This window comes from Labeo rohita, chromosome 15, assembly GCF_022985175.1.
Source record: "Labeo rohita strain BAU-BD-2019 chromosome 15, IGBB_LRoh.1.0, whole genome shotgun sequence".
Taxonomy (NCBI): domain Eukaryota; kingdom Metazoa; phylum Chordata; class Actinopteri; order Cypriniformes; family Cyprinidae; genus Labeo; species Labeo rohita.
The window spans coordinates 25,637,219-25,660,788 of record NC_066883.1 but is presented as its reverse complement, the minus strand read 5'-3'; the positions used below and the strand labels follow the sequence as shown (position 1 = coordinate 25,660,788).

Below are 23,570 nucleotides of genomic sequence, written 5' to 3'. Positions count from 1 at the left end.
GAACACAAATTAAGATATTTTTGACTTTGCAACTACTACATTCAAGGCCTAGAAAGGGAAAATAGTCCGTGTGACATCAGTGGTTTAACCTTAATTTTATGAAGCTGCGACAACCACACATACACTGTGTAAACACGTATCAAAGACTGACACGGAAGAGAAGAAATGGTTTAATAAGGTTGTTATTTTTATTTTCTTTGCGCAAAAAAATATTCTCTGAGCTTCATAAAATTAAGGTTAGATCACTGATGTCACATGGGCTATTTTAAAGATGTCCTGACTACCTTTCTGGGCTTTGAATGTAGTAGTTGTGTTGCTGTCTAGGCACGGTCAGATAGCTCTCAGATTTCAGCGGAAATATCTTAATTTGTGTTCTGAAAATGAACGAAGGTCTTGTGGGTTTGGAACAACATGAGGGTGAGTAATTAATGACAGAATTTCCATTTTTGGGTGAACTATTCCTTTATAGCAGTAGTTCTTAACCAGGGGGCCTCAAACTTTCAAGGGGCTGCAGAATGATTTAATTTTAATATATTATTTTTAATAAAATGTATATTATTATTAATAATATTTTAAAGTATTTTAATGCAATAAAATGATCAAGATGTAAAAAGAAGACATTTCTTTTTTAATCCCACCTCTCAGTAACTGTTTTATTTTATTTTGTTTACAACAATTCTTGGGATTTCTGGAATTACAAAATGAATTTTAGGTAATTAATACATCAACAATCCCAGTTTCTTAATCAAAATGCTATCAAATGACCAAGATGTAAAAAAGAAGCCTTTTTTTAACCCCACCTCTCAGTAACTATTTATTTAATTTTATTTATTTATTTATTTATTTTATTTTATTTTATTTGCAACAATTCTTGGGATTTTCTGGAATCACAAAATGAATTTTAGGTAATTAATATATCAACAATCTCAGTTTCTTAATCAAAATGCTATCAAATGATCAAGATGTAAAAAAGCCCTTTTTTAACCCCACCTCTCAATAACTATTTATTTTATTTATTTATTTATTTAATTGGGCTTTTCTGGAATCACAAAATGAGTTTTAGGTAATTAATATATCAACAATCCCAGTTTCTGTTTATAAAAAAGTGTGAAAACAAACAGCTTTGTCATAATTACAGAAATACTTTATGAAATATCACACCTTATATGTGATCCTGGACCACAAAACTAGTCATAAGGTTACATTTTTTAAATTAAGATTAATACATCATCTGAAAGCTGAATAATTGGTGTAGGGGTTGTTAGCATAGGACAATATTTGGTCAAGATACAACTATTTGAGGGTGCAAAAAAATCAAAATATTGAGAAGATCGCCTTTAAAGTTGTCCAGATGAAGTTCTTATGAATGCATATTACTAATCAAAAATTAGGTTTTGATATATTTACAGTAGGAAATTTACAAAATATCTTCATGGAACATGATCTTTACTTAATATCCTAATGATTTTTGGCATAAAAGAAAAATCAATAATGATTTGACCCATACAATGTATTTTTGGCTATTGCTACAAATATACCCATATGACTGGTTTTGTGGTCCAGGGTCACATATTAGGATGACTTTGAATGTTGTGTTGGAACATGAGGGGCCTTTGAGTCTAAAAGGTTTGTGAACCACTGGTTTAAAAGGATAGTTAATTAAAAAATTAAAATTCTAAAATCATTTACCCTCATGTCATTCCAAACCAGTATGAATTTCTTTTTTCGGTCAAAAAAGTATTCCGCAGAAAAAAGAAAGCTATACAGGTTTAACTATAACTATCTGTCTGTCTCTTTCAGATGATTACGTATCAGCCGGTAGTGGGATGGAGATGGACGACCGTCTCTCTCACCTGGAGCAGAGGGTGCAGCTGCAGGAGGATGAGATTCAGTTGCTGAAGGCAGCGCTGGCGGATGCTTTAAGAAGGCTGGGCTGCTGTGAGGAGATCACACAGGCCAGCAACAAGAAAGGACCAACTAAAGGTCAGTGCTTTATTATGGCCTTCTGCTTATTGTCATTACATCTTCAAGAGCAACTAATCATTTGAGAATAACCTTGGCTGAGGATGCATTACTGATTGAAAATTGTACCTAGGTTCTTAACTGTTAGGATATTTCAGCTCTAATAGCCACAGGGATGTAATGTAATGCATGAGATAGTGGTTACATAAAAAGTTTCCATGTGGGAGGTGAAGATAATTTGCATGTGATCTCACTGTTCCTCTGTTTCTTTCTTCCTGATTTAGTTCGGCAGATACTGCAAGCTCTGCCATCCAAACCTCTGACAAATGGCTACGTGCAAACAAAACGCTTGAGTGGGTATCCTTCCTCTCCCTCCTCTCCAAAAAAAGAGGTGCTGATGTCTATCAAAAGGTGAGAGTTATAAGCAAGATATGAATCATTTTTTATTACATATTATTTTTCAAATGTCATCTTATTGGAGCACATGCTGGCATCACACGTTGCACATGTTGGAAATATTTTCATTTTTTTCCACATCAGTGCAGTATTACTTCTTTACCTCAAGGTGGTGACATTGAGTAATAATTTGGAACATTTAGTTTAAAGGATCGCTACATATGATAAAGTATCTGTATACTTTTACAGAAAAGAATGCTGGTTTCTAATGCATGCATGGTGAATTATTAATAGTTAATATGTGACCCTGGACCACAAAACAGGCATAAGGGTCAGTTTTTCAAAATTAAGATTTATACATCATATGAAGCTGGATAAATAAGCTTTCCATTGATGTATGGTTTGTTTCGATAAGACATTATTTGGCGAAGATACAACTATTTGAATATCTAAAATCTTTGAATATTCAACTATTTGAATATCTAAATATGGAGAAAATTGCCTTAAAAGTTGTCCAAATGAAGTTCTTAGCAATGCATATTACTAATCAAAAATTAAGTTTTGATACTTTTACGGTAGGAAAGTTACAGAATATCTTCATGGAACATGATCTTTACTTAATATCCTAACGATTTTTGGCATAAAAGAGAACTCGATAATTTTGAAGGTCACTTATAATAATTAATATTAATCGTTTGTAATGTGAACTTGAAGAAATGCTTGCTATCCCACCTTAACATCACAAATAGTACATCATAATCTCAAATAACTTACGATCATACTCTGTATTTACTACAGTGTCAGTATATACTTCAATATTACTTGGTGAAATAAAATACAATTACTGTGAAATGTTATGAAAAATGATTACAATTTAAAATAAATGTTTTGTATTTGAATATATTTTAACATGCAATTTATTCCTGTGATGCACAGCTGAATTTTCATCATCTTTACTCCAGTCTTCAGTGTCACATGATCCTTCAGAAATCATTCTAATATGCTGATTTGGTGTGCACGAAACATTTCTTATTATTATCAGTGTTGAAAACAGCTAGTCTCTTTGATGTCTTTTTTTGCTGCTCTTTGCATTGTGCCTCACTCTTGTGTGTCTCTGTGTGTCAGGAAGAGCATGTCCACAGAACGCCTGTCCACGGTAAAGAAGGAGATGGCAGACTCCCGCAGCAGAACCACCTCATCCAGCAGTTCAACATGTGGAAAGAGAGACAGGTACCTTTTTCATTTAAACAAATTGTATTAAACTCTGTACACAGAGATAAAAGTGCAGTTCTTCTCCTTCCCTCTGAACCTTTAGGCTAGTACAAGACATCAACACAGCTAAACATAGATGCTACCTCAGTATCTAATTAGATAGCAAAGCCAGACCTATGGTCTGCAAGACACCAGATACAGTGTAAGGTGGAAGAGGTGGACCGGGTATAAGATACCATTTATAAGATACCATTTTATACCATGGTTTGCGCTCAATCAGCATCATTTATTGTCATTTTACTGCTGATTTGAAATATGTTATAAAATATTTGCACAGTAAATGCCAGGGGGCATTTGAAAAACTTGTTAGGTTGCCATTGTGTGTTCTGGTTCATAAAAACAGAAACTTACGTGTTGGTACAATATACAATACTATTCAAAATTATGGAGTCATTCATCGATGTTATCCATTCGGCCTGAAAATTTGCCTTTTACTTTATTTTTAATCAAATAAATACAGCATTGGATAGCATTAAAGCCTCAAAAGCATTAAAAAATCTTATCAACCCCGAACATTTGAACGTTTCTTAAAAATATATTTCAGCTAATAAATGCACTTGTGGATACAGCAAGAAAGCTTAGGAAGAATGTGATCAAACAGTCTTACATAATTTATGGCAGGTATACATGGATTTCCAGGAAGAAAGGTAAACACTGAGGTTCAGGTTAGACATCTGTCAAGTGTTATTGACTGATATCTTTTCAGAGCTTTCTAACAACAACTGGAGAACTCTCATTAAACTTTCATAAAAAGAAATCCATTAACAATGTTACCACTTAATATTGTGTTAAATTAAAGGGATAGTTCACCCAAAAATGAAAATTACCCCATGATTTAAGCCAGCATTTCCCAACCTTTTTCTGCCATGACACAATTTTGATATAAGTAAAAAATCCCATGGCACACCATTTAGCACTAAAAAAAAAACAAAAACAGAAAGGAGGAATGTTTTTTCCTCCTAATAATTAATTAGAGTTTATATTTTGGCTTTAGATATGATCAGACACTTGAACTTAACATTTTCTGAAAATCATGCTCAAATGGAGGTTCAAAAATGAGGTTTTTGAAAAGCGAATGACGGAGATCTGTGTTTTGACCGTCATTAGAATGGCCGCATCTGAGGCAGTTAATTAATTGCATTATGTTTTCATCAATTTACAGGTTATAAAGTGTATTGTAGCTATATGGGCAACAAGTTTTTCTTGTTGTTTAATACATTTGGCTGAAATCTCTTGATATACAAGATAAAAAGCTATGCACAGGATATTTAAACAGAAGTGTGAATTAAAAGTGTATTGGCTACAACTTGACACCAAATGCAAGGACTCTTCTCCACTCTTCAAACACACAAAAACATTAGTTTTCAACGTGGAAGTAAGCTTATGGGCGAGACTTACAGTTCATTATCCACTATAGGAAAATAATGAGAAGAACAACAATGCGCAGTAAAAGTTACAACTGTTTGCATTACAAACCAGTGTGTTCATAATTAAGATAGTACGTTAAAATAATATGGTAAGACACACAATTTGCAATATCAAGCAGCAAAATGAGCTGTTTTGTACAGCTAAACATAGCTGGACACAGATGAGACCGGAAGCCAGAACCATAAAATTTACAAATATGTCAACCACTCTTACTGAAAAAATAAGCTGGATAGACAGTGTTTCTTGATTAAAGAAAATGCTGTACTTATTCAAACACCAGTTCTTTATTTACCCTTACATTGCGAATACGTAGACGTCTGTCGTCAAACTGCGTGTCACGGCACTTCATTCTGAACAAAGGCGGGGTAGGAGTTATGGGGTTTAAATGACAATTTGAGGATCCAATGAAGTTACAAGGTTTAGTCACAAGCTCTTCTGAATGCTTTTCACTGGTTAAATATTTGTAAAATCCATAAACAGACATAACAATGACCAGTAGCACTGATTTAAAATAATAAGGAAATATAATGGAGATAGGAAGTTCTTGATAATTTTCCACAATGGTTGGGAAACACTGATTTAGACTACTCACCCTCAAGCCATCCTACGTGTATATGACTTTTTTCTTTCAGATGAATACAGTCAGAGTTATATTAAAAATTTCCTGGCTTTTCCAAGCTTTATAATGGCAGTGAATAGGGTTAATAGCAGTTAATAGCATAAGCCTCAGTGAGAATACACTAGTCTTGTGAGAACCAAGTTTTGTTTACAGCTAAGGAAAACTAGTCTCCTCTTGGCTTATATTGAAATCCTGAATTTTTTTTTTTTTTTTACGAATCTTTGTTGTGTATTTCTAATTTGTGACTGGTGTTTTGTTTAGCTCTCTACTCTTCACTTCTGTGTTCGTCACCACGTTAACATCCTACGTCATCCGCTGGAACGCCACTTTCTCGTGTACGCATGTACGACAGTTAGCGGAAGATAGACATTACAGATTATAAAGTTTCAAATGTGGATATTTTTATTATAAAAATGCATTGATATGCTTCAGAAGGCCTTTATTGGAGTACTTTTTATGATGGATGGATGCACTTTATTGGACTTATAAATCTCAACACCCATTCACTGCCATTATAAAGCTCTGAAGAGCCAGTACATTTTTTAATACAACTCTAATTGTATTTGTCTGAAAGAAGAAAGTCATATACACCTAGGATGGCTTGAGGGAGTATTTTTTTTTATTATTATTGCATTAACTATCCCTTTAAATTCTATACTTTTTTTGTAAAAACTGTTTTCATACTGTAAAGGAGGATAACATTACATTTGACTAGAGAAAAATTCCTTTGTTATTATCTCAAAGTACAACTTAATGAAAACTTCTGCTAAAGGGTTAAGTATCAGTTCCAACAAGTTTCCCACCATGCAGGATGTTTGCGTGGCAGATAATCCCACACGTTACTAGTGTCTTATTTATGCCATGATGATTGTTTGAGATCAAACATTTGATGGTGCATGGCAACTGTGTGCCGTCAGTTGGTTGACACACTTACCACTGAAACAGTCTCCTGACCACAGAGTGCTTCATATTACTGCATTGAAGCACAGGAGGGTGTGGTCAACCAAAAGGGGGCTGTCATGCATACAGAGGAAGTGTCCTGCCATTGGTTAGCAAGGTCCATGTTCCTGCAGAGCTGAAGTTAACTCAAACAAGGAACTCAGTCTTTTGCCTGACGCTTCTGCAAATTCCAGCTAACACTTAAACGGAATAACGGGACAAACAACATGAAGAGGTCATCCAGGTAAAGTTTTTGTTAAGCTCTTTCAGGACTTTAAAAGAACTTTTGGTAGTTTTAGGGTGAGGCTGATAATGGAATTGCTTTCAGCTTCCTGCAACAAAGCAAACATAGGTAGGCAAACAAGAATATTCTCAGCATCACGGCCGTCGCAGATAAACAAAGCGAATGCACCTGGGCTGAGTTTGTGTTTCAACTTCCCATATGTGAACAATAGAGTTTAAAAGCATAGATGTCTAAAAGCAAGTAACTTTTTGCATATGGATTTAACTTTGCTGTTGCAAGGCTTCAGTTTTAAGGGAATTTATGCAATATTTTGTGAGTCACTTAACAAAAATGTGCATGTTTACCATCTGGCCTTGATTATTATGAACATGAAAGATAGCTATCCGTTCAACCTTTATTCAAGTTGAAGATATGTTACATATAATGCATGAGTTTTACTAATCGCTTTAGTGCAAACTGAGTCAAATATTGATCGCTTTTGCTGGTAAGTTGCATGTATTAAACATGGAACCCACTCAGTGCCACACACACACAGAGCTTTAAAGGCAAATTAGATTTGCTTTACAGCAGGAAAGAAAATGGTTTGAAGGACATCATGTTCATAGAACCTCCACAGAAGCTTTTAGTGATTCACTTGCTTAGAGATTCAGTTTAATCCATAGAGATATCATGAGTGCATATCTTATGTGGTGTTTTTAATGTATAAAAGACATAAAATGTCAAATTGGAGCATGTCGTCAGCACTCTGTGTGGTATGGATGGGTGTGTGCATAGTCTGTGCATTAGTATAAGGCTTCTTTGAGGTCAAGCACATTAGTGGCACATGCCTACAGCATTATATTGAGTTATGAGTGCTACACAGCCTAGAGTGATTACTGGTAAAATAGATTTTTCCAGTATGTGCTAATGAGAAAATGGATTTGTTGCTCGGTCAGCTGCGATTTTGTGTGCCATCACCTTAAATCAGGTGTGTGGAGTCCTGAAATGTTCCTAAAGTTACATTTTTAATTGGAAATAAAAATCTTTATTGATGTTGGTTTTAAAAAGGGTTCAAAATGAACACCCACCAAGTCCGAATGAGAGTAAAAAGTGACTTTGCTAAGTAAAAAAATGGCTAATACATAATTCATGTTGCATAAATAAAGTTGAAGTCAAAAGTTTACACCTTGTAGAATCTGCAAAATGTTAATTATTTTACCAAAATAAGAGGGATCGTACAAAATGCATGTTATTTTTTATTTAGTACTGGCCTAAAAAAAGATATTTCACATAAGAGACATTTACATATAGTCCACAAGAGAAAATAATAGTTGAATTTATAAAAATGACCCCGTTCAAAAGTTTACATACACTTGATTCTTAATACTTATTACCTGAATGATCCACAGCTGTTTTTGTTTAGTGATAGTTGTTCATGAGTCCCTTGTTTGTCCTGAACAGTTAAACTGTCTGTTGTTCTTTAGAAAAATCCTTCAGGTCCCACAAATTCTTTGGTTTTTCAGCATTTTTGTGTATTTAAACCATTTCCAGTAGTGACTGTATGATTTTAAGATCCATCTTTTGACACTGAGGACAACTAAGGGACTCATATGCAACTATTACAGAAGGGTTAAACACTCACTGATGCTCCAGAAGGAAACTCAATGCATTAAGAGCCGGGGGTGAAAACTTTTGAACAGAATGAAGATGTGTAAATTTTTCTTATTTTGCCTAAATATACATTTTTTACATTTAGTACTGTCCTTGAGAAACAACTGAAGATACTTACATGTTTCCCAAAAGGCAGAACGTCTAACTTCAACTGCATATACGCCAGTATTGTATGATTTTGTTTACACCATTCTGAAAAGGGGTCATTAGAGATGAGGCTTGCTTTGATGTGGTCTTCTGTGGTTCGTGCTTTTCTTTAATGAAGCGTTTCTGCAGGATCGCTTGGATACAAACGGATCATTGTGGGAGCATTTCTATTCATGTGCACCCACGATCCTTCTGTCTTCCCATTACATAACATTTCTTCTTACTCTATAGAAAGGTCCAGCTTTCCAGCCAGCAATGCTGTTTCTTGTCAGTTCTAATCCCCTTGTGAATAAGCTGAATCCTACGACCCTATTTCAGCAAATAGTACTTCATGACAGGTCTAATTTATTGCATCTCGCCATCTGAGACAGGCTGTCAATCATGACAGTCATGCATCAGCATACAGGAAGTGGGAAACTGTGTGGTTAGGAAAAGCAGCTACATAATGCACGCACAGACACAAACAGAACATGTTTTTTTTCTTCTGTCTTTTTTTTTTAATTAAAACCTTCAGTAAATAGCAGTTTTGTCGTGTTTTTGTTTTTAATGCGAAATACAAAATCCCCTCCAGTGCTGGCGCCTCTCCAAAATCTGTTTAGTCATATAAACAAGCTCTGAACTAAAGTTGAAAGCAGTTTTGGATGACCCTCGCCTTCTGTCACTTCAGCTCAGTGTTTTCTCCATTGCACGCAGCTCTGTGAGAGGCCACATGAAAGCCAGGCCAGGATTAATGGATGAGTTCAATGAATTAGTCATCCTTTCACAAAACGCAGGTCATAGATGACAAACAAAATTTTTCAGAAATGTTTTTTTAAAGTTTTTGTTTAGTTTACAGGCCCCTTTTAGTCTGGCATGCAGTCTTTGAAGGAATAAATGAATCACATGCTATTCTCTCCTTTGTTCTTTTAGCAAAACCAAAGAGTGCACCCTCAATGCTGGTAAGTTTTTGTGTATTTTAAAGTAATATGATGAATATAATTTATTAAAAAACAAAACTGTTTATTCTGAGGTCAATATCAATAGATGTTGTGACTAAACCCTAGCAACATCAGATCATTGTTGTAAAAAAAAAACTGCAATGAAATATAAGATGAAAAACTTAAAAAAGAAATGCTGTCTTAGGTTTAAGCTGAAATACTCAAATTACTAAAACTGAAAAAAGCACATAAAAGTATTGAAATTTAAAACTTATAAATCTATATGCATGTATTATTGTTAAACTGTTTAACTAGCACTACAGGGAGAGACTAAGCCTTGTGTTATGGGAAATGACCCTTATGAATTAGCCTGACTGGATTGCATTATCCTCTGCATTACAGTTAAAAACCAATATTTGATTGCCAAAAAGCCTCCAGTCAGTCTCATTTTATAATGGGTTTCTAAATGAGCATATTTCTGCCAGTAGGGCCTGGATAATTTGACAAATCATCCCTAACAAACCATATTTACTGCTTGTTTCTGTTTGACCACTCTCGTTTCCCCTTTAACAGATGATGGTTACGTGAGGATGTTCATACGTGGACGTCCAATCACCATGCATATTCCAGACCAGCTGAGGGAAGGCTACACCCTTGACCACAAGGTGGCGCTGCCAGAACGCAAGCTAAAACTTCAGTGGGTGTATCCTTGCAAACTACCTGATGTTTTTTAAATGTAACTGAGGTTAATTGTTTAGATTTTGAAGTTATTCTTGTAAATTATAATGCATTTTGAATTTGTATTCAACAATGTATTAATTTTACCATGTTAAAGAAAAGGAAAAAAAGAATTTATAGGTGATTTGCTTCCAGTTTAGTCTTCATTCATATTTCTGATTGAATTTATTTAAGCAGTACCAATTTTTCAAGTTCAGTTTAATAATTAAAGTGCAATTTCTAAATAGAATTGAAACCCATTTATAATGTGACACGAAATAACGTTGATTTATTAGCACACATCTTTGGTCATTTACCTCAGCCTGTGGAAATGCAATATTTACTTAACACACTCCATTAGTTATGGCTATAGGGGAAGAGACTGCCGTTCCAACCTCTACCTGCTGCCGACGGGAGAGATTGTGTACTTCAATGCCTCCGTAGTGGTGCTGTACAATGTAGAAGAGCAACAACAAAGACACTATCTGGGCCATAATGATGATGTCAAGTGGTAAATATACATCATATTGCCCTTTAAGAGAGTTAATGTACTGGTAATGAAGACTATCAGCACTTGTTGATGACCAACGTTGATGTCATACAGGAAAAAAAAGCACTTCCGATTTCACATGCAGATTAATCTATAACTAGGTCATTGTTCAAAGGTCCATAAGATAGTATCATCGTGCTTATCGTAATCATGAACAAATATTTGGCACAACTGTATCTCTATCATTCAGCAAAAAGAGCCAGTGTACTCAGGAAGTGCTGCTAGTTTCTGAGCAAATTTGCATTTTTAGGTCAGATCTTGCTTCACTTAACAGACTGTTATCTTTGAGATAAGTGAATCCCGCATTATATTCAAATACACCTGCAATCAAACCAGATCTCTACTGCCTTCTGTTTTTCTCTTCTGTTTGGCTGCAAGGCAATCAATGCTTGTACTTGTAAAGGAATAGTTCACCCAAAAATGGAAATTCTTAATTACTCGCCCTCATGTCGTTCCAAACTTGACCTTTGTTCGTCTTCGGGAACACAAATTCAGATATTTTTGATGAATTCCGAGAGCTTTCGGACCCTGCATAGACAGCAACACCACTGACATGTTCAAGGTCCAGAAAGGTAGTAAGGACCAGGGCTGCCCCCCATTATTCGACTAACCGGTAGTCGACAAGAAGGTGCTTGGTCGACCAAAATTGTATTAGTCGCTTAGTCACAGAAAAAAAAAAATTCACAGCGGCTGATCTATGTGTTAATACAGTACATCAGACAGGACATCCAAACTTTCACCTATCATTCATCAAACTCAAATATGGAGTTTCATCTGAAAGGTTACATGGCAGCTCAATCTAAAAAAAAAAGTGCGCTATTGAAGTGTCTAGTGAGTGTTTAAGCTGAATAGCAGTGCTTAATGCACAGCAGATTGAAGCGCCGGTGTGGTCACTTGCTCTTAAAATACTCCGTCATTCTTGGTCATACAGATAATTTGTAAAGACTCTACATTTATGTGTGTGCACACACAATAACAACGAAACGTTGTGCTTTTGTAAAATAATGAAAGCAAACAGAATGCGCTTTCTGCCGTCTCGGTCTCTGTAAACTTGAGCATGAAACTTTGAAACTCCGTGTATACTTGACTTACCGACATGAAAAATATTTATGTATATTCATAAATATTCATATCTATAGAGAGTGAAATGTCTACTTTTAAATGAACTAGTTCAAATAGAAAACAAATATTCTCAGATTTTGTTATCCGTATGAAACATTCATACAGGCGCATCCACTACTGTGGAGATGACAAGTCAGTGTTGCCTACTTTATCTTTTAAGCCAAAAACAAAGAAAGCGCTAGTTTATCAATAAATTATTCAAATGTTAATGCAGTCTCCTTGCTGTTTTTCCCTGAAACATTCATAATTATTATATCTGCCGGTACGCTGTGGCAAGTTTTTTTTTGAGGTTTTGAGCACTTATTAGGCTATGTAAGCAATTAAAATATTAATTAAATATTTTCAGTTGTGTTTCGAAGATGAACAATGGTCTTACGTGTTTGCAACGACATGAGAGTGAATAATTAATGACAGAATTTTCATTTCTGGGTGAACTGTCTCTTTAACTGTTCAGAGATTATTATATGTAAATCTTTTCTGTTGTAGCAGAGCGTGCACATGCTATTTGTTGTAAAATATTAGTTAATTAGCATTTGTTGCTAATTAAAATAACACTGGGATGATCTCTCTGTAACTGTCAGAATCCCTGCTGGTTTGCAAAACAGTTGCAGCCTGTTGACTGCTTTTTCTGGGATCAGTCTGCATTCATTTACTGTTCCCTAGTGAGAGGGGGAGAGAGAGATGGGAAATCTTTTCTGACAAGCACTGATCCTGACAATGTTCTCTTTGCAGTTTGGCCATCCATCCAGACATGGTCACCATAGCAACTGGACAAGTTGCTGGAACATCCAAAGATGGCAAAGTTAGTTCACATTTACATTCTGTAGCAGTATACTGATTTGGTGATTTTTATGGCTTGAACCAGCACAGCGCTCAGAAACAAAACCACTGTGCTCATGATCAGAATCAGTATTTTATCAGTTTACAAAATGTATTAGCTTTATGAATTTAACGCTTAAGAAACATACTTTTAATCAGCAAGGATGCATTGAATTGATCAAAAGTGACAGTAAAGAAAGTGTTTTAAAAAATATATTCAAAGAAGTGCTGTTCCTTTAAAGTTTAAATTTTTTAAACAGTTATGTAGTTTTCACAGAATATTAAACAGCAAAACTGTTTTCAACATTGCTAATAATGTTTGCACCAATCAACATATAACAGTGATTTCAGTGATCATGTGACACTGAAAACTTTAGTAATGATGCTGAAAATTCAGCTTTGCATCGCAAGAATAATTACGTTTTAAAATATATTAAAATAGAAACCAGTTCTTTTAAATTGTAATAATATTTCACAATATTACTGTTTTTACTGTATTTTTATCAAATAAATGCAGCTTTGGTGAGCACAAAGGTGTTTTCAAAAACATTTTTAAAAAATCTTCCCATCTCCAAACTTTTCAACTGTGGAGTACACTGTAAAAAATAAAGAAAACAAATAAAAAAAAAATACAATTTGTTGAGTCAACTTTAAATAATTTGTTGCCCTGCTGCCTTAAAATTTGAAGTTCAATCAGTTAAAATAAGTTTAGTCAACTTGAAATGTTAAGTTGTGCTAAGTGACAACTTAGATAGTCGAGTTGATTAAAGAAAAAATTTGGTTTGTTCAACTTAAAAGCTGGGCTTGTTACCCCGCTGCCTTAAAATTTGAAGTTGAATGATCTCAAATATCTAAGTTGTCACTTAGTACAACTTAACATTTCAAGTTGACTAAACTTTTTTGAGTTGGCAAAACTTTAAATTTTAAGGCAGCCGGGTAACAAATTATTTTAAGTTGACTCAACAAATTGCTTTTTACAGTGTATAGAAAATATTGTAAATAAGAGAATTTTAGAAATGCTCCAATCATGTGCATATAATTCAGTTGTTGTTTTCCCATCAGGCTTTGCAGCCTCATGTCCGTGTGTGGGACTCTGTCAGTTTGAACACTCTTCATGTGATCGGCGCGGGTGTGTTTGACCGAGCTGTCACCTGTGTTGCCTTTTCAAAGTCGGTAAGCGAATTTTTCCTTTTTAAATTCTGGATGAATAATCTATGTGCTTTGATGCCGTACGACATGAGAAAAGTGCACAATGGGTGTAGATAATGAATATTTGATCAGTGATAAATGGCTGAATGAACAATGGGTATAATGCCTCTCCTCTTTACAGAATGGTGGTGCTCATTTGTGTGCGGTTGACGATGCAAATGACCACATTTTGTCAGTTTGGGATTGGCAGAAAGAAAAGCAGCTGGCAGAGGTTAAGGTGAGGCAACATGCTTTGTAAAAGAAAGTGTTTGAGCTGGGAATACTAGACTTACTCTACAGTCTCTTGTATAGTGTGTCTTGTGAAATTATGTCTTTAATAACCTGAGTGTTCACAGACCAAGTGGTTTAAAACAATGACTGCAGATATCCGCCACCATGACGTCTTTTTGACCTGTGCGTTTTCATCTGGAAGATGTCATGTTTGACCTCTTGATCTTGTAATGACAAGCAGGACCTATGAAATTACTTTCCTGACATTATTAAACTCTCTTATATTTTTTGACCCCGTCCTTTCTAACTGCCAAGCTCTGTTCTATTATGTAACACTCAAATCAGTCATTTTTTAAGAAATATTACAGTTCAAGCTGTAAAAATTGTTTAAAATGCTAAAATGATCACAATTACAGGAGTTTTAATAGTGTGTATTTGGTGCAGATGTGATCTATATGTGCTTGCTGGGAAGTAGTAAAACATTTTCCACTTCATCAAAGGAAAAATGTGTCTCATTTTGTGTAAAATATCCACTTTTTCAGTGTTCCAATGATTCAGTTCTGGGTGCTGTCTTCCACCCCATGGAGGCTAACCTCGTTGTCACCTGCGGGAAGTCTCATATCAACTTTTGGACAATGGAGGGGAGTACTCTTACAAAACGACAGGGACTGTTTGAGGTTTGCAGCATTTATTTTTCTGTATTCTGACTAAAATACAACACAAACAGCACTGAGTGATATCTGAGCTGACTGCCTGTGTGAAATTATGAATAGTATTTTATTTTTTTAAATTTAATGTTACATTGTATTTTTTAAATTATTTTTTCATTTATTTTATTATACATCACTGTTTATTATTTTATTTTTTATTTTAAATCCCTGTTTTTATTTAATTATATTTGATTATTTTTATTTTGAAAGTTGCATTTCAATTTGTGTAATTTAATTTTTTACTGTAATTTCCTTTCATTTAATTTTTAATTAATTTATTTATTATTCTAAATCCCTATTTATTATTTTAATACAAAGTCAGCATAGAGTGATGCTCTTGAGTGCATTTTATTTTATTTTAATACATTTTATTCTAAAATATTTATTCTAAATCCCTATTTGTTTTAATAGAATGTCAGCACAGACATTTTCTTTTCTTTTATATTTTTCTTTTGGAAGTTGCATTCCGATTCCTTTACTTTTAAATTAATTTAATTTAATTTTACTTAATTTGATTTATTTTACTTTTATTATGTTATTTTATTTTTGTTTTATTTTATTTTAATTAATTAATTTTATTTTGTATTATTTAATTTTATTTAATTTTATATTTTTACTTTGGAAGTTGCCTTCCAATTCCTCGTTATTTTAGTGTAATTTAATTTCATTTAATTGTATTTTATTTTATTTATTTTATTTTTAATGTAATGTTGCATTGTATTTTATCTTTCATTTTAAAGTTATGTTCTAAATCACTGTTTATTATTTTATTTTAAATACCTGTTTTTATTTTATTTTTTATTTTATTATTCTAAATCCCTCTTTATTTTAATACAAACTAGCCACAGAATGATGCCATTGAGGGCCCATTTATTTTTATTATTTATTATTTTTATTTTGAAAGTTGCATTTCAGTTCCTCTTTATTTTAATTTAATTAATTTTAAGTAATGTTGTATTTTATTTTTCATTTCAGTTACATTCTAAATCACTGTTTATTATTTTATTTTAAATCCCTGTTTTTATTTATTTTATTTTATTATTCTAAATCCCTTTTTATTTTAATACAAACCAAGAATAGAATGATGCCCTTGAGTGCATATTTTATTTTATTTTATTTTATTATTCTAAATCCCTATTTATTTTAATACAAACCAACCATGACAAAAATCCTTTATAATGATTTTTGTTAATATATTCACATTTTTTGTGTACTTTCAGAAACATGAAAAACCCAAGTATGTACTCTGCGTCGCTTTTGCTGAGAATGGAGATGCAATCACCGGAGATTCTAGTGGAAACATCTACATCTGGGCAAAAGGTCAGGAAATAATTATGCCATTATATATTTAAAGTGCTCTTCCAAAACCAGGATACCACATTTAAGAAATAAATTACATTCAGTCCATGTTTTTATCTACCGGCAATTAGAAAAACAATGCATCCATCTGTTTGACTGCTGTTGGTAGAGATACTCCCTCAGCTCAGCCTATGATTTGACAATGAACTCTGATTTAAAGGTGGAAACCGAATCAGCCAGGTGGTTTCGGGAGCCCATGAGGGTGGGATCTTCTCTCTGTGTGTGCTGAAGGATGGAACGCTGGTGTCAGGTGGAGGAAAAGACCGCAGGGTGCTGCAGTGGGACCATGATTACCGCAAAAAGAGTGAGATTGAGGTGAAGTTTTGACAAACGAAAGCTTTACCGACATTCATAATGAAATCCAGACAGCAGCGTTAAAATTAGATTATTAATGTCATTATTAATGACCGCCATGTACTGTCCAGTACAGCTTTTATTGTTTTGATGTTATCATGTTTCTAATGCTGAAATGTAATCCAGCCATTCAGTCGTCTTGCTTATTAGATCCAGCTACATCAGCACTTAATTCAGAACAATTTGTACAAATGCTGTTTTAGTTGAGATGTACAGATTACATGTTCCTTTACATATTTCACTCTGTGTAATCAGGTTCCCGAGGCCTATGGGCCCGTCCGCACTCTAGCTGAAGGAAAACAGGACGAGCTGTTTGTGGGAACAACCCGAAATGCTGTTCTGCGGGGCTCTTTCTCTGGTTCCCTCACTCCCATTGTTCAGGTAGAGCTTGCCAGATGATATTACAGTGTGTTTAGATGCCTTTTGGCCTAATGTCTCTGCCAGAAGTCCATAAGATCACAACATTTCTTTTCAGTCTCTTGCAGCCAGAACTTTGATTAGAAACAGCATATGCTCTGGACCGTATATGCAGCTTGTAGTGGCCAAGAACCACCCATAAAAACAGGATGAGAGCAGATGTAACACAGCCGACTACAGTTGTGTGTGTTTCATGTCTGATGTGGTTTTTCTGAACTAGATTATAGGACAATAATCAGTTTAACCTGTCCAAAAGTAATTACTACAGGGCTGCTCCTGGACTGAGACTAGTTATTCAGATGGAAATCTGCAGTTTTATACCCTGGTCTCTGTGTTTTCTCTCTGTGAAGGGTCACACTGATGAGTTGTGGGGCTTGGATGTGCATCCTAGTACTGAGCAGTTTGTAACATGTGGTCAAGACAAGCAGGTCTATCTCTGGGACACCACTTCCCATCTGCCTCTGTGGAGCAAAGCCATTGAGGTTTGTATGAAGTCAGTGTTTATGTTTATATTCCTGTAATTTGTAAACATAATCTTAAAATGACCCCTACTGTATGTTCACTTTAAGGACAAATGATACATTTTAGGGGTCATTCACACAGAACTCGTCTTTGCGTCTAAAAACGAGAGGCGCAGCGCTCAGGAATGTTTTTTTTTAAAAAGCACAGCGTAGAACGCAAGGGCGTCCCGTCTCCAGACGCTGTTGAGACGTGATGCAATAACGACAATATTTAGTGACAAAGATATTTTTATAAGGAACAAGATGTGATAATTGCTTAGAAGAAGGTTATATAATTCAGGGTATCTGAACACAGCGACTGTGAGCACCTCCTCCGTCAAATAAAACAGTTGTTGTGCCAACTTGCTTCTGTAAACAGAAGCTTGCAACGCTTGCCCCGCCTCCGAGTTCTTCTGATTGGTCCACTGCTTTGGGACTGACATTGATGAGCGGCACTGCGTGTAAAAGTTGAAATTCTTTTAAAGGAGAACTCCACTTCCAGAACAACAATTTACAATTAATTTACTCACCCCCTTGTCATCCACGATGTTCATATCTTTATTTCTTCAGACGTAAAGAAAGCATTTTTCTCCATATAATGGACTGCTATGGTGCCCCAATTTTGAACTTTCAAAATGCAGTTTAAATGTGGCTTCAAACAATCCCAAATGCAGTTGTAAACGATCCCAGCCGAGAAAGAAGGGTCTTATCTAGCATAACGATTGGTTATTTTAATAACACATAGAGTTCAGGGAGAAAAAGGCAAAACGAGCATTTGAGATTAAAAAGTATTTAAATTGTATTTTTTAATGAAACTAACCGATCGTTTCGCTAGATAAGACCCTTCTTCCTCGGCTGGGATCATTTACAACCTCATTTGGGATCGCTTGAAGCCGCATTTAAACTACATGTTGGAAGTTCAAAATCGGGGCACCATAGCAGTCCCTTATATGGAGAAAAATCCTGAAATGTTTTCCTCAAGAAACATAATTTCTTTACAACTGAAGAAAAACACGTTAATAGATACATTGTATATAATGGGAAAACCTGGTCATGACCATTTTACACACATATTGCATGAAGCAAAATGGTATATCAAATCATTCTGTTAAATCTCACTGTTTTTGCCTTTCCATGTATATTAATGTCTTTGTATTTATTTATTTATTTTAATCTTTGTCCTGTATAAAATATTAAATTAAAAAAAAAAAAAAACTTTTTTCCTGGTAATCAGGAGGATATAGATTTTATTTTTTTTATATTTATATTGAAATATGAAAAATTAAATGCACACAATAATAAAAATAATGTAATGTAACAAAATATATGTTATTATTTTTATTACATTTTTTTGCATTGTATAAAATATATATATTTTAAACATATTGCATTTATTCGTTTTTATTGTTTAGTGTTAATATTAAAATATAAAAATTAAATGCATATATTTTAAAATGTTTCATATTAAGTTATGTATTATAAAATATTTTATTTTTTACATTGTATACATTTGTAATTTACTTTTAATATTAATATGAAAATTAAAAAAATAAATGCATATATTTAATATTTTTTACACTGTATAAAATATATATATTTTTAATATATTTAATTTACAATATATTACATTTATTCATTTTTATTGTTTAATAATATGAATATTTTAAAATGTTTCATATTAAGGTATGAATTAAAAATATTTTATTTAAATTATTATATTAAAATATAAAAATAATATACATATTTTATACAGTTTGTATAAATATAAAATGTAATATGTTGTTTTTTACATTGTATTTTTAATATTTATTTATTATTATTCTAGGACCCTGGACGTTCCGTTGGATTTCATCCCACTGGCACTGTGCTTGCTGTGGGCACCATGACAGGAAGGTACGATTGCACATAAAAACTTTAAGTTTTGACTTACTTAACATGTCAGTCAGTTGGTTTTCAACAAAAAATAACGCAGAAACCGTTAACGGTTTTGTTTTAAAATAGTTCATTTCTTAATTTAAATGTAAAATATTGTAATTTTAAACTACTTGATTGAAATCTTTTATTTGCTGTCTTACAGGTGGTTGGTGCTGGACGCTGACACCCGTGATCTTGTCTCTATGCATACGGACGGCAATGAAATCATCTCCGTTGTTAAATATTCTCCAGGTGTTTTTAGTGTTCTTTCATGCTTATAGCCATTTTCTCACAGCTATTACTCATTCACTGTTGGAGTTTTAACCTGTTTTCACTGTTTTGAAATGCATAAAAAGTTTCAGGCTGCTTTTATTTGATCAAAGATTAAAAACATAAAGTGATAAAATATTATTAGTTTAAAATAACTTGAGTAGTTCAATATTTTACACAATTGAGTCCTGTTTCAGCAGCCATTACTGTCTTTACTGTCTTTTTTGATTGATTTAATGCACACTTAAGAAATCTTACCAACCCCAAGCTTGTGATTGGTAGTGTATGTGTCCAAAATCACCACTTACATCCTCTCTGTCTCACAGATGGGGCGTACCTGGCTGTTGCTTCCCACGACAACTTTGTTTACATCTACTCTGTTACAGAGAACGGCAGGAAATACAGCCGTGTTGGCAAATGCACTGTAAGTCTTGCAGGGAAATTAATTCCAAATCTCTTCCTATTTATTATAATTCGTTAGAGGCCATTATGACTCATTTAATACCGTGTCTTGCATTTATAGGGACACTCCAGTTTTGTCACTCATCTCGACTGGTCCAACGACAGCCAGTTTATTGTAACCAACTCAGGCGACTATGAGATCTTATTCTGTGAGTGGTTTTCTCACCTAACACCTTTGTCAGTAAACAGAGTTCAGATGCCATTGTATTAAAGGCCAGTTATATATTTCCTGTTAAAAAGGGGAAGCATCCAGTGGGAAGCATATAACTAGTGCAGATGTAGTGCGCAATCTGGAATGGGCCACTTCCACCTGTGTGTTGGGTTTCAATGTGTTTGGTAAGTAACACCTTATATACAAAAAACAGAATATATATTTTATATAGCCATTTCTGGGTTTTTATATATATATATATATATATATATATATATATATATATATATATATATATATATATATATATAATGTATTTATTTTTTATTAATTAATAACTAAATTAATTTATTTCCTTGAAAATGGCTGTGAAATGCTGAAATAATGTTTGTTTTATTTTTTATTTTTTTAAGGAATCTGGCCTGTGGGAAATTAAATAATTAAATTTTAATCATTTGAAATTCATATATATATATATATATATATATATATATATATATATATATATAATTAACTAAATTAAATTATTAAAATTAATGTATATTTAAAATTAATTTTAATATATATTTATTTATATTTTTATATTTTATTTATATTATTATATATTTATATTTCATAATTTCATATAAATGTAATATAATTAAATTAAGTATTAAAATTACTCTTTTAATTTTAACACTTATTTCAATAACATATTTCAGCATTATTTAATTTTAAATTTATTATTTAATCATATATATGTTAAATATGTATATATGTATGCTAAATAAATGAATATATATATATATATATATATATAATGTATATATTATGTAATTTTTACATTTTTTTTTATTAATAGATACATTAATTCATTTCCCTGGAAATGGCTGTGAAATTTTGAAATAATGTTTTTTTGTTTGTTTGTTTGTTTTTTTTTTTTTAAGGAATCTGGCCTGAGGGAAATACATTTTTTAAAATTTATTTATTTTTATTAATTTCACACACACACACACACACACACACACACACACACACACACACACACACATATATATATATATATATATATATATATATATATATAATTAACTAAATTAAATTAATTAAATTAAATTATTAAAATTTATATTCAAAACTATTTAATTATTAAATTTATTAAATTATATTTTATAATTTCATATACATGTAATATAATTACATTAAATATTAAAATTACTCTTTTAATTTTAATACTTATTTTAATAACATGTCTTTTCAGCATTATTTAATTTGAATTTATTATTTTATCATATGTATTCTAATATGTATATAATGTGTACTAAATGAATGAAAATAACAATTTAAATTTAAATAAATTAGATGGATAGAAATATATATTTTATATAGCCTGAGATAACATAAATGTAATATAATTACATTAAATATTAAAATTACTGTTTTAATTTTAATACTTATTTTAATAACATGTCTTTTCAGCATTATTTAATTTGAATTTATTATTTTATCATATGTATTCTAATATGTATATAATGTGTACTAAATGAATGAAAATAACAATTTAAATAAATTAGATTATATATATTTTTTAGCCTGAGATAACAAATCATTAATAAATTAATAAATTTATTTCCTTGGAAATGGCTGTGAAATGTTGAAATAATGTTTTATTTATTTATTTATTTATTTTTAAGGAATCTGGCCTGAGGGAGCTGATGGCACAGACATTAATGCTGTATGCAGGTCACATGACAATAACCTTCTTGCCTCAGCTGATGATTTTGGCAAAGTGCACTTGTTCTCTAATCCCTGTTCCCAGCCAAGGGTGAGTTTTTCTTACATTTTATTTTCAATATTGGCCATCATATCAAACTTTCTAAAACATTTTTTCGCTTCAACCACAGGCCGCCAGCCATATCTATGGTGGGCATAGCAGCCATGTGACCAACGTTGCCTTTCTCCATGACGACAGTCATCTTATTTCTACTGGTGGGAAGGACACCAGCATTCTTCAATGGGTGCTCGCTTAGTCCCATGTGAGGCGACCTGCTGCAACCTCACTGTAGACTCCTGCCCACTAGAGGGCAGCACTGCTGTGCCTAATTTCATTCTCTGCTGTCCCATTTGCCTGTATTGTGTACTATGTTATTAGGTTTTCCATTACGTGCTGGTACGGAGTCGGTTTCTCTTGTCCAGATGTAATTACCGTGATTGTTTGAGGGTAGAGGTTGAGCTTAAATCAGTGGCGAACTCTAGTTGAAAGTGAATTGCTGAACACTTTGTTGAATCACCACCAGAAGGAGCTCTGGTGCAGGAGAAGAAGCATGTTGTCTACTGTTGACACTATTTAAGCCTATTTAAAGAGTTTAGCTGCTATTTGTGTTGCGGAAGCCCATAGAAATATATAATGCTGTCTCTTAGTGGAGGTTGTATTTTAATATTGGAAGTACATAATAAGCCAAGTGCCAGGCTTTTGATGCATATCTAGGGGTGAACTTAAGCTGTGCTTTGCCTTTTATTTGTTAATAAAGTTTCTCATATAGCAATGAATGTCCTTGTAATCCCTGAAGGGTTGATCTAACGACACATATAAGCTGATTTCATAATGTATATGTATAATTAAACATTATATCATTTTAATATACTGACTTAATTTAGAAGTATTTATATAATAATTTATAGTATTTATAGTATAATTTATACTATATAATTTATATAATTTAATATATAATTTATAGTAATTTATAGTATTTATATAATATATTCTAAATATATTATATAAATACTATACATATATATATATATATATATGTATATTTAAATTATTTATATTTATTTAAATACAAAAATGTAATATATATATATAATTATTAATTAATATACATATACATGTAATATAATTACATTAAATATTAAAATTACTTTTGAATATCTAATTGTATAAAACATACAATATATTTTATAAAATATGTATATGTGTGTATGAAATTAAATTATTAAAATGTGTGTGTGTATACACGTAATGATTAAGATAAATTTATATTCATAATTATTTAAATAATATATATATATATATATATATATATATATATAATAATTTCATATATATGTAATATTAAAATTAGATATTAAAACTATTTTTAATATCTAATTGTAAAATTACATATATATAATTTTAATAATTAAGTAATGTTAAATATACATTTATTTTAATAATTTAATTTCATATATATATATATATGAAATTAATTCA

At 32.5% G+C, this 23,570-nt stretch overlaps 1 protein-coding gene across 4 annotated transcripts in view; it reads left to right on the top strand.

The window, feature by feature from the left end:
* eml2 (EMAP like 2) overlaps positions 1-22,957 on the top strand; it is a 29,339-nt gene extending 6,382 nt beyond the window's left edge. For 3 of the 4 annotated variants that reach the window (XM_051129679.1, XM_051129678.1, XM_051129680.1), the window contains 21 exons: positions 1,801-1,983; positions 2,247-2,373; positions 3,484-3,588; positions 9,567-9,595; positions 10,148-10,277; positions 10,653-10,802; positions 12,696-12,765; positions 13,845-13,955; positions 14,113-14,208; positions 14,744-14,878; positions 16,132-16,231; positions 16,431-16,585; positions 16,880-17,005; positions 17,392-17,523; positions 19,367-19,434; positions 19,619-19,707; positions 20,052-20,149; positions 20,249-20,336; positions 20,428-20,523; positions 22,012-22,142; positions 22,222-22,957. In XM_051129679.1, coding sequence (XP_050985636.1) covers positions 1,801-1,983; positions 2,247-2,373; positions 3,484-3,588; positions 9,567-9,595; positions 10,148-10,277; positions 10,653-10,802; positions 12,696-12,765; positions 13,845-13,955; positions 14,113-14,208; positions 14,744-14,878; positions 16,132-16,231; positions 16,431-16,585; positions 16,880-17,005; positions 17,392-17,523; positions 19,367-19,434; positions 19,619-19,707; positions 20,052-20,149; positions 20,249-20,336; positions 20,428-20,523; positions 22,012-22,142; positions 22,222-22,347 — 2,345 coding nt within the window. In that variant the 3' untranslated portion in view covers positions 22,348-22,957. Of the gene's footprint in view, positions 1-1,800; positions 1,984-2,246; positions 2,374-3,483; positions 3,589-6,603; positions 6,861-9,566; positions 9,596-10,147; positions 10,278-10,652; positions 10,803-12,695; positions 12,766-13,844; positions 13,956-14,112; positions 14,209-14,743; positions 14,879-16,131; positions 16,232-16,430; positions 16,586-16,879; positions 17,006-17,391; positions 17,524-19,366; positions 19,435-19,618; positions 19,708-20,051; positions 20,150-20,248; positions 20,337-20,427; positions 20,524-22,011; positions 22,143-22,221 lie in introns of those variants that run through there. The other variant, XM_051129681.1, reaches the window with a different exon arrangement.
* The last annotated feature ends 613 nt before the right edge of the window (positions 22,958-23,570 follow it).